Source organism: Bufo gargarizans, chromosome 7 (assembly GCF_014858855.1).
Source record: "Bufo gargarizans isolate SCDJY-AF-19 chromosome 7, ASM1485885v1, whole genome shotgun sequence".
Taxonomy (NCBI): domain Eukaryota; kingdom Metazoa; phylum Chordata; class Amphibia; order Anura; family Bufonidae; genus Bufo; species Bufo gargarizans.
This window is the reverse complement of record NC_058086.1, coordinates 98,583,904-98,596,350: the sequence shown is the minus strand read 5'-3', so window position 1 is coordinate 98,596,350 and position 12,447 is coordinate 98,583,904. Positions and strand designations below refer to the sequence as shown.

General features: G+C 44.9%; 1 protein-coding gene across 2 annotated transcripts in view; it reads left to right on the top strand.

Annotated features, from left to right (window-relative positions):
- Positions 1–12,447, top strand: part of LOC122943602 (phosphodiesterase 4D interacting protein) — a 1,023,137-nt gene that overhangs the window by 23,008 nt on the left and 987,682 nt on the right. For both annotated transcript variants that reach the window (XM_044301472.1, XM_044301474.1), the window contains exon 3: positions 8,701–8,838. In XM_044301472.1, the coding sequence (XP_044157407.1) occupies positions 8,701–8,838 (138 nt within the window). The remainder of the gene's footprint in view (positions 1–8,700; positions 8,839–12,447) is intronic.

The following is a 12,447-nucleotide window of genomic DNA, read 5'->3' as shown; positions in this document are numbered from 1 at the left end:
ATTTGGTCTGAACCTATCAGATAATTACTGGTTGATACAGCCTCTCTTTGTGTTAGATGTCCAGATTTTCTCTGTACTTAATGAGCTCAAGGTCATTAAGTTATATTATTGCCCTAAATTGATTGTAAGCCCATGCTAATAGGTTTATGTGGAGGCACAGCTGGAGAAAAGAATGGATTATCCACCTTAGCTGCCCTAGCTTAAACACCCTTAATGACCAGACCACTTTTTACAATTCTGCACTACACTACTTTCACGGTTTATTGCTCGGTCATACAACTTACCACCCAAATGAATTTTACCTCCTTTTCTTCTCACTAATAGAGATTTCATTTGGTGGTATTTCATTGCCTCTGACATTTTTACTTTTTTTTATATTAATAACAATTGCCCGAAATTTTTGCAAATAAATTACATTTTTCACTTTCTATTGTAAAATTTTTGAAATAAAACTACATTTCTATATACATTTTTCTCTAAATTTATTGTTCTAAATGCAATAACTGTATATTTATTTGTTTGGGTAAAAGTTATAGCGTTTACAAACTATGGTGCAAAAAAATTTATTTACGCACTTTGACTTTCTGAGCACCTGTCATGTTTCCTGAGGTTCTACAATGCCCAGACAGTAGAAACACCCCACAAATGACCCCATTTCGGGAAGTAGACACCCTAAGGTATTCGCTGATGGGCATAGTGAGTTCATGGAAGTTTTTATTTTTTGTCACAAGTTAGCGGAAAATGATTTATTATTTTATTTATTTTTTCTTACAAAGTCTCATATTCCACTAACTTGTGAAATTATATTTTTTTTTACATGAACTCGCAATGCCCCTCATGGAATACCTTGGGGTGTCTGCTTTCCAAAATAGGGTCACATGTGGAGTATTTATACTGCCCTGGCATTTTAGGGGCCCTAAAGCATGAGAAGAAGTCTGGAATCCAAATGTCTAAAAATGCCCTCCTAAAAGGTACTCATTGGAATTTGGGCCCCTTTGCTTACTTAGACTGCAAAAAAGTGTCACACATGTGGTGTCACCGTACTCAGGAAAAGTAGGGCAATGTGTTTTGGGGTGTATTTTTACATATACCCATACTGTGTGTGAGAAATAGCTCTGTAAATGACAACTTTTTACATTTTTTTTATACAAAGTTGTCAATTTACTGAGATATTTCTCTCACCCAGCATGGGTATATGTAAAAATACACCCCAAACCACATTGCCCTACTTCTCCTGAGTACGGTGATACCACATGTGTGACACTTTTTTGCAGCCAAGATGCGCAAAGGGGCCCAAATTCCAATGAGTACCTTTAGGATTTCACAGGGCATTTTTACGCATTTGGATTCCGTGAGGGGTATGGTGAGTTCATGTAAGATTTTATTTTTTGTCACAAGTTAGTGGAATATGAGACTTTGTAAGAAAAAACAAAAAAAATAAACAATTTCCGCTAACTTGTGCCCAAAAAATAATCTTCTATGAACTCGCCATGCCCCTCAAAAGTGATCTTTATAGCGCCGCAGCGATATAACAGTGTTTTTGCAGTGATCAGAAAAAAAAATATTCTGTCACTGCGGTGGGGCGGACTGAACGTAAGTGTGCGCACAAGATCAGGCCTGATCGGGTGAACACTGCGTTTTTTTTTAGAGCCTATAGAACATGTCCTATTCTTGTCTGCAATTGCGGACAAGAAAAGGCATTTTCTATATAGTTCTGGCAATGTGCGGATCCGCAAAATGCGGAAAGCACATTGCCGGTGTCCGTGTTTTGCAGAGCCGCGGATCCGCAAAACACATACAGACGTCTCAATGGAGCCTTACAGGGGGGTGATCAATGACAGGGGTGTGATCAGGGAGTCTATATGGGGTGATCAGGGATTAATAAGGGGTTAATAAGTGACGGGGGGGGTGTAGTGTAGTGTGGTGATTGGTGCTACTTACAGAGCTGCCTGTGTCCTCTGGTGGTCGATCCAAGCAAAAGGGACCACCAGAGGAGCAGGTAGCAGGTATATTAGACGCTGTTATCAAAACAGCGTCTAATATACCTGTTATGGGTTAAAAAAATCGCATCTACAGCCTGCAGCGAATGATCGCTGCTGGCAGGCTGTAGATCAACTTCTCAGCCTAGCGTTGTTGTGATGCACCGATGCGTCTAGGAGGAATAACGCGGCCGCCCGCAGGACGCATCCCTATGTTAGGCGGTCGGGAGGAGGTTAAGTAGTTTAAATGTGTAAGAATATTCAGTACCTAAAGGTACCCATACACGTTAGACAACATTTGGCTGAAGATTTAGGGGGCTCCTGACTCTGTTTCCTATAGGAAAATAAGCCAGATGCTGTTCAGTTTCAAATAAACAAGCCACCTTAAAGGGCTTCTCATTTTTCATTTTTGGGCATATTAACTGCCTTCAGACCGCCTAACGCAGGATCGCGGTCCAGAGGCGGCTGTCTCAGGCAGAGTGACGCATCTATGCGTCATCTCGCGAGACGCGAGACTTCCTGTGAACGCGCGCACACAGGCGCGCACGTTCACAGGATCGGAAGGTGAGCCAGTGGATCTACAGCCTGCCAGCGGTGATCGTTCGCTGGCAGGCTGTAGATGCAATTTTTTTAACCCCTAACAGGTATATTAGATGCTATTTTGATAACAGCGTCTAATATACCTAGTACCTGGTCCTCTGGTGGTCCCTTTTGCTTGGGTCAACCACCAGAGGACACAGGCAGCTCAGAAATAAGAATAACCACACTACACTACACCCCCCCTGTCACTTATTAACCCCTGATCACCCCATATAGACTCCCTGATCACCCCCCTGTCATTGCTCATTGATCACCCCCCTGTAAGGCTCCATTCAGACGTCCATATGTGTTTTACGGATCCACGGATCCATGGATCAGATCCGCAAAACACATACGGACGTCTGAATGGAGCCTTACAAGGGGTGATCAATGACAGGGGGGTGATCACCCCATATAGACTCTCTGATCACCCCCCTGTCATTGATCACCCCCCTGTTAATGATCACCCCCATGTAAGGTTCCATTCAGACGTCCGTATGTGTTTTGTGGATCCGATCCATGGATCCGTGGATCAGCAAAACACATACAGACCTCTGAATGGAGCCTTACAGGGGGATGATCAGGGAGTCTATATGGGATGATCACCCCTCTGTAAGGCTCCATTCAGACGTCCGTATGTGTTTTACGGATCCACGGATCCATGGATCGGATCCGGAAAACACATACGGACGTCTGAATAAAGCCTTACAGGGGGGTGATCAATGACAGGGGGGTGATCACCCCATATTGACTCCCTGATCACCCCCCTGTCATTGATCACCCCCCTGTAAGGCTCCATTCAGACGTCCGTATGTGTTTTACGGATCCATGGATCGGTGGATCCGCAAAACACACACAGACCTCTGAATGGAGCCTTACAGGGGGTGATCAGGGAATCTATATGGGATGATCACCCGCCTGTAAGGCTCCATTCAGACGTCCGTATGTGTTTTATGGATCCATGGATCGGATCCGCAAAACACTTACGGACGTCTGAATGGAGCCTTACAGGGGGGTAATCAATGACAGGGGGGTGATCACCCCATATAGACTCCCTGATCACCCCCCTGTAAGGCTCCATTCAGACGTCCATATGTGTTTCACGGATCCATGGATCGGATCCGCAAAACACATACGGACGTCTGAATGGAGCCTTATAGGGGGGTGATCAATGACAGGGGGGTGATCACCCCATATACACTCCCTGATCACCCCCCCTGTCATTGATCACCCCCCTGTAAGGCTCCATTCAGATGTCCGTATGTGTTTTGCGGATCTGGTCCATGGGTCTGTGGATCCGCAAAACACATACGGACCTCTGAATGGAGCCTTACAGGGGTGTGTTCAATGACAGGGGGGTGATCAGGGAGTCTATATGGGGTGATCACCCCCCTGTCATTGATCACCCCCCTGTAAGGCTCCATTCAGAGGCCCATATGTGTTTTGCGGATCCGTGGATCCGCAAAAAACACGGACACGTCTAATATACCTAGTACCTGGTCCTCTGGTGGTCCCTTTTGCTTGGGTCAACCACCAGAGGACACAGGCAGCTCAGAAATAAGAATCACCACACTACACTACACCCCCCCTGTCACTTATTAACCCCTGATCACCCCATATAGACTCCCTGATCACCCCCCTGTCATTGATCATTGATCACCCCCCTGTCATTGATCACCCCCCTGTAAGGCTCCATTCAGACGTCCGTATGTGTTTTACGGATCCACGGATCCATGGATCAGATCCGCAAAACACATACCGACGTCTGAATGGAGCCTTACAAGGGGGTGATCAATGACAGGGGGGTGATCACCCCATATAGACTCTCTGATCACCCCCCTGTCATTGATCACCCCCATGTAAGGTTCCATTCAGACGTTCGTATGTGTTTTGTGGATCCGATCCATGGATCCGTGGATCAGCAAAACACATACAGACCTCTGAATGGAGCCTTACAGGGGGGTGATCAGGGAGTCTATATGGGATGATCACTCCTCTGTAAGGCTCCATTCAGACGTCCGTATGTGTTTTACGGATCCACGGATCCATGGATCGGATCCGGAAAACACATACGGACGTCTGAATAAAGCCTTACAGGGGGGTGATCAGGGAATCTATATGGGATGATCACCCCCCTGTAAGGCTCCATTCAGATGTCCGTATGTGTTTTGCGGATCCGGTCCATGGATCCGTGGATCCGCAAAACACATACGGACCTCTGAATGGAGCCTTACAGGGGTGTGTTCAATGACAGGGGGGTGATCAGGGAGTCTATATGGGGTGATCACCCCCCTGTCATTGATCACCCCCCTGTAAGGCTCCATTCAGAGGCCCATATGTGTTTTGCGGATCCGTGGATCCGCAAAAAACACGGACACTGCGGATCCACAAAACACATTCGGACATCTGAATGGAGCCTTACAGGGGGGTGATCAATGACGGGGGGTGATCACCCCATATACACTCCCTGATCATCCCCCTGTCATTGATCACCCCCCTGTAAGGTTCCATTCAGACGTCCGTATGTGTTTTGCGGATCCGAACCATGGATCCGTGGATCAACAAAACACATACAGACCTCTGAATGGAGCCTTACAGGGGGGTGATCAATGACAGGGGGGTGATCACCCCATATTGATTCCCTGATCACCCCCCTGTCATTGATCACCCCCCTGTAAGGCTCCATTCACACGTCCGTATGTGTTTTACGGATCCATGGATCGGATCCGCAAAACACATACGGACGTCTGAATGGAGCCTTACAGGGGGGTGATCAATGACAGTGTGGTGATCACCCCATATAGACTCCCTGATTACCCCCCTGTCATTGATCACCCCCCTTTAGACATTTTTTTGGCACAAGTTAGCGGAAATAGATTATTTTTTTATATTTTTTTTTTTTTTTTTTTCGTACAAAGTCTCATATTCCACTAACTTGTGTCAAAAAAATAAAATCTCACATGAACTCACCATACCCCTCACGGAATCCAAATGTGTAACATTTTTTAGACATTTATATTCCAGGCTTCTTCTCACGCTTTAGGGACCCTAAAATGCCAGGGCAGTATAAATACCCCACATGTGACCCCATTTTGGAAAGAAGACACCCCAAGGTATTCACTGAGGGGCATATTGAGTCCATGAAAGATTGAACTTTTTGTCCCAAGTTAGCGGAAAGTGAGACTTTGTGAGAAAAAACAAAAAAAATCTATTTCTGCTAACTTGTGCCCCAAAAAAAATGTCTTCTATGAACTCGCTATGCCCCTCATTGAATACCTTAGCGTGCCTTCTTTCCAAAATGGGGTCACATGTGGGGTATTTATACTGCCCTGGCATTTTAGGGGCCCTATAGCGTGAGAAGAAGTCTGGGATCCAAATGTCTAAAAATGCCCTCCTAAAAGGAATTTGGGCCCCTTTGCGCATCTAGACTGCAAAAAAGTGTCACACATGTGGTATCGCCGTACTCAAGAGAAGTTGGGCAATGTGTTCTGGGGTGTCATTTTACATATACCCATGCTGGGTGAGATAAATATCTCGGTCAAATGCCAACTTTGAATAAAAAAATGGGAAAAGTTGTCTTTTGCCGAGATATTTCTCTCATCCATCATGGGTTTATGCAAAATGACACCCCAAAACACATTGCCCAACTTCTCCTGAGTACGGCGATGCCACATGTGTGACACTTTTTTGCAGCCTAGGTGGGCAAAGGGGCCCACATTCCAAAGAGCACCTTTAGGATTTCACAGGGCATTTTTTACACATTTTGATTTCAAGCTACTTCTCACACATTAGGGCCCCTAAAATGCCAGGGCAGTATAACTACCCCACAAGTGACCCCATTCTGGAAAGAAGACACCCCAAGGTATTTCGTGATGGGCATAGTGAGCTCATGGAAGTTTTTATTTTTTGTCACAAGTTAGTGGAATATGAGACTTTGTAAGGGGAAAAAAAATAAAAAAAAACATCATTTTCCGCTAACTCATTATGCCCATCAGCGAATACCTTAGGGTGTCTACTTTCCGAAATGGTTTTTCTACTGTCTGGGCATTGTAGAACCTCAGGAAACATGACAGGTGCTCAGAAAGTCAGAGCTGCTTCAAAAAGCGGAAATTCACATTTTTGTACCATAGTTTTTAAACGCTATAACTTTTACCCAAACCATTTTTTTTTTACCCAAACATTTTTTTTTTTATCAAAGACATTTAGAACAATAAATTTAGAGAAAAATTTATATATAGATGGTTTTTTTTGAAAAATGTTACAACTGAAAGTGAAAAATGTAATTTTTTTGCAAAAATGTCTGTAAATTTCAATTAATAACAAAAAAAGTAAAAATGTCAGCAGCAATGAAATACCACCAAATGAAAGCTCTATTAGTGAGAAGAAAAGGAGGTAAAATTCATTTGGGTGGTAAGTTGCATGACTGAGCAATAAACGGTGAAAGTAGTGTAGTGCAGAATTGTAAAAAGTGGTCTGGTCACTAAGGATGTTTAAGCTAGGGGGGCTGAGGTGGTTAACTGCAGTCTGTCAGCTTTAATTTGAGTGTATTTACATCCAAATCAGGTGAACGGTGTAGGAATTACAACAGTTTGCATATGTGCCTCCTACTTGTTAAGGGACCAAAAGTAATGGGACAGAATAATAATCCTAACTCAAACTTTAAATTTTTAATACTTGGTTGCAAATCCTTTGCAGTCAATTACAGCCTGAAGTCTGGAACGCATAGACATCACCAGACGCTGAGTTTCATCCCTGGTGATGCTCTACCAGGCCTCTATTGTCTTCAGTTCCTGCTTGTTCTTGGGGCATTTTCCCTTCAGTTTTGTCTTCAGCAAGTGAAATGCATGCTCAATCGGATTCAGGTCAGGTGATTGACTTGGGCATTGCCCAACATTCCACTTCTTTCCCTTAAAAAACTCTTTGGTTGCTTTTGCAGTATGCTTTGGGTCATTGTCCATCTGCACTGTGAAGCGCCGTCCAATCAGTTCTGAAGCATTTGGCTGAATATGAGCAGATAATATTGCCTGAAACACTTCATAATTCATCCTGCTGCTTTTGTCAGCAGTCACATCATCAATAAATACAAGAAAAACTGTTCCATTGGCAGCTATACATGCCAACGCCATAACACTACCACCACCATGCTTCACTGGTATGCTTAGGATCATGCGCAGTTCCTTTCCTTCTCCATACTCTTCTCTTCCCATCACTCTGGTACAAGTTGATCTTGGTCTCATCTGTCTATAGGATGTTGTTCCAGAACTGTAAAGGCTTTTTTAGATGTCATTTGGCAAACTCTAATCTGCCCTTCCTGTCTTTGAGGCTCACCAATGGTTTACATCTTGTGGTGAACCCTCTGTATTCACTCTGGTGAAGTCTTCTCTTGATTGTTGACTTTTACACACATACACCTACCTCCTGGAGAGGGTGTTTTCTTCACCAGGGAAAGAATTCTTCGGTCATCCACCACAGTTGTTTTCCATGGTCTTTGGGGCTTTTGGTGTTGCTGAGCTCACCGGTGCGTTCCTTCTTTTTAAGAATGTTCCAAGCAGTTGTTTTGGCCACGCCTAATGTTTTTGCTATATCTCTGATAGGTTTGTTTTGATTTTTCAGCCTAATGAAGGGTTGCTTCACTCATAGTGACAGCTTTTTGGATCTCATCTTGAGAGTTGACAGCAACAGATTCCAAATGCAAATAGCACACTTGAAATTAACTCTGGACCTTTTATCTGCTCATTATAATTGGGATAATATAGGAATAACACACCCCTGGCCATAGAACAGCTGAGAAGCCATGTGTTCCATTACTTCTGGTCCCTTAACAAGTGGGAGGCACATATGCAAACTGTTGTAATTCCTACACCGTTCACTGATTTGATTTGGATGTAAATACCCTTAAATTAAAGCTGACAGTCTGCAGTTAAAGTACATATTGTTTGTTTAATTTCAAATCTGTTGTGGTGGTGTATAGAGTCAAAAATGTTAGAATTGTGTTAATGACCCAATATTTATGGACATGACTGTATAAATAATGTGAGTTGGCAAGGCAGTCAAAAGAAAATGTTTTATATTCTATTTCTCTGTTATAAATTTTTATTAAATTATTAATCTAGTCATCCAATATTCTTTTTGTTCTCTGCAGAGTTTGGCTGAAAAAAAGGGTCATGATGCAACTCAGTATGAAACTTTGCTGTCACAAAAGGCCCAAAATCTGCATAAATCAGGGATGGAAGTTCAAGCACTTCAAGAAAAATTGCAGGAGTCTAAGGATAATATCAAGGTATTTGCTTTGACCCTTCAATATTGTCTTATTAAACTTCAACTCTTCTACTTTATTGGTAAGGATCTATAAATATCCTCTAAGGCCTCATGCACACGGACGTTTTTTTTCACGGTCCGCAAAACGGGGTTCCGTTGGTCCGTGATCCGTGACCGTTTTTCCGTCCGTGGGTCTTCCTTGATTTTTGGAGGATCCACGGACATGAAAAAAAAGTCATTTTGGTGTCCGCCTGGCCGTGCGGAGCCAAACGGATCCGTCCTGAATTACAATGCAAGTCAATGGGGACGGATCCGTTTGATGTTGACACAATATGGTGCCATTTCAAACGGATCCGTCCCCATTGACTTTCAATGTAAAGTCTGGAGTTCTGTTATACCATCGGATTGGAGTTTTCTCCAATCCGATGGTATATTTTAACTTGTAGCGTCCCCATCACCATGGGAACGCCTCTATGTTAGAATATACTGTCGGATATGAGCTACATCGTGAAACTCATTTCCGACAGTATATTCTAACACAGAGGCGTTCCCATGGTGATGGAGACGCTTCAGGTTAGAATATACAAAAAAACTGTGTACATGACTGTCCCCTGCTGCCTGGCAGGTGCTGCCAGGCAGCAGGGGGCAGACCCCCCCCCCCCCCCCTGTTTTTAACTCATTGGTGGCCAGTGGGCCCCCCCTCCCCTGTTGTTAACTCGTTGGTGGCCAGTGTGCGCACCCCCCTCCCTCCCTCCCTCTATTGTTTTAATACATTGGGGCCAGTGTGCGCGCGCCCCCCCAACCCCCCCTCCCTCCCTCTATTGTTTTAATACATTGGGGCCAGTGTGCGCGCGCCCCCCCAACCCCCCCCCCCCCCTCCCTCCCTCTATTGTAATCATCATCGGTGGCAGCGGAGTGGAAGATTTTCATACTTACCTGGCTGCTGGCTGCTGCGATCTCTGTGTCCGGCCGGGAGCTCCTCCTACTGGTAAGTGACAGGTCTGTGCGGCGCATTGCTGTCACTTACCAGTAGGAGGAGCTCCCGGCCGGACGCAGACATCGCAGCAGCCAGCAGCCAGGTAAGTATGAAAATCTTCCACTCCGCTGCCACCGATGATGATTACAATAGAGGGAGGGAGGGGGGGGGCGCGCACACACTGGCCCCAATGTATTCAAACAATAGAGGGAGGGAGGGGGGGTTGGGGGGGGGCGCGCACACTGGCCCCAATGTATTCAAACAATAAAGGGAGGGAGGGGGGGTTGGGGGGGGCGCGCGCACACTGGCCCCAATGTATTAAAACAATAGAGGGAGGGAGGGAGGGGGGTGCGCACACTGGCCACCAACGAGTTAACAACAGGGGGGGGGGGGCCGCACAATGATATTCAAACTGGGGAGGGGGGGGGGGTCTGCCCCCTGCTGCCTGGCAGCCCTGATCTCTTACAGGGGGATATGATGGGGTTAATTGTACTATCATATCCCCCTGTAAGAGATCGGGTGCTGCCAGGCAGCAGGGGGCAGTCTTGTACAAAGTTTGCAGTGTATTCTAACTAGAAGCGTCCCCATCACCATGGGAACGCTTCTGTGTTAGAATATACTGTCGGAAATGAGTTTTCACGAAGTGAAAACTTAGATCAGAAAAAGCTTTTATGCAGACGGATCTTCGGATCCGTCTGTATGAAAGCAACCTACGGCCACGGATCACGGACACGGATGCCAATCTTGTGTGCATCCGTGTTCTTTCACGGACCCATTGACTTGAATGGGCCCGTGAACCGTTGGCCGTGAAAAAAATAGGACAGGTCATATTTTTTTCACGGCCAGGAAACACGGCTCACGGATGCGGCTGCCAAACGGTGCATTTTCCGATTTTTCCACGGACCCATTGAAAGTCAATGGGTCCGTGAAAAAAAACGGAAAACGGCACAACGGCCACGGATGCACACAACGGTCGTGTGCATGAGGCCTAAGGGTGAGGATTTCCCATGTATCTCTGTTAGTTACTACTATGTTTTCTCAGTTTTCTCTGATCTGCACTCTCTCATATGAATAAAAACTGAATTTTTATCAACATGCCCATTGAAGTTTTCTACTAATAACTCATTCATATAAATCAGTTGTATCAAGTCAGCTCATTTGTGCAAGAGCCAAACTTAAAGGGGTTATCCAGTAAATGATTCTGATGAGCTATCCACAGGATAGCGCATCATTACCACATCGGCAGGGGTCAGAGTCATGGCACCCCAGACGATAAGCTGTTCCAGGCGCTGACAGAAGCTCCAGTGATCACTGTAGCCTCCCGGACACTAAGCAAGCACAGCACCGTACATAGATTAGTGGCTGTTCTTAGTTTTGCAGCTCAGGTCCTTTTACATCAATGGGGCTGAGCTGAAGCTAGGCCATGTGACTGATATATGGTAATGTCACATGGCCTAGGAAGAGGCTGTTGTGCTCACCCCAGCTGATCGGCTGGGGTACCAGTTGTCAGATCCCTGCCTATCTGATCTTGATGACCTATCCTGGGAATATGTCATCAATATTATTACAAGGGTAATCCCTTTGCTGATGGAAAACCGTGCAGCAGGCAGCACAGTGGCTCACTGGTACCTTGCAGCATTGGGATCCCAGTTTCAAATCCAACCAAGGGCAATATCGGCATGAAGTCTGTATGTTCTTCTGGTGTTTTTGTGAATCTTCTCTGGGTCCTCCGGTTTGCTCCCATACTTCAAAGACATACTGTTGGAGGGGGAGATTATGGGCGCCACTGGGGGACAGGAAGCAATAATGATGGCTGTAACCCGCTGTAGAATAGTCAGCGCTGTATAAGTAAGATAAATACATAATAAATGTGTGTCACATGCAGTTTCATAATTCATTTTTTTTCTACTAAAAGGTAAAAAACACTTGAGTGTCCAACAATTTTTATTTCGGAAAGATAAGCAATGTACAATCAATATATCACGTGCATCACTCATGCACGCAGGCATGAACGAAACAGGTATGAGTTAATCACATTTGACATATATATCAACTCGAAAAGGATTATCTATCCAATCTGCTGTCTGGCAGTTGAATCTTGGTTCAATGAGCAGAAAACATTTCCGAAATTTCCATTTTCTTTTTTAAAGTCCCCCCCCAAATAATAGACAAACCCACCCTCCTCCCCCCCAACTGTTTCCCAACTTACAATGTCATGACAATTTATCACATAAATACTCTCGGGCAATATATTTCCCAGTCATATATAGTAGGAGCGACTGATCAGTACCATATATTAACATCCTCCCCCCTTAAGCCTTAGATTACCTCTAATCCTTCTAACGTCCCCTTCAACTTCCCTTCTAGGTACCATTGTGTGTGTACGAAGGGCATGACTACTTCAGTTTTTTCCTCTATTGTCAGCGAATGCACAATAAACTTTTTCCATGTACTAAAAAATTGTTTTGCCGACCTTTCTTTGCTGTGTTCTACCTCTAGTCTGTCTAGATACATAATATATTTCATCGCCCCCATTGCCTCCTGAAATGTGGGGACCGTGGGATATATCCAGTGCCTGAGTATGGTCTTTGTAACTGCCAGAAGAAACAAGTGGATCCCTTTAACTTGAGTTGAGTGGGATATTTCGCCTTTGTC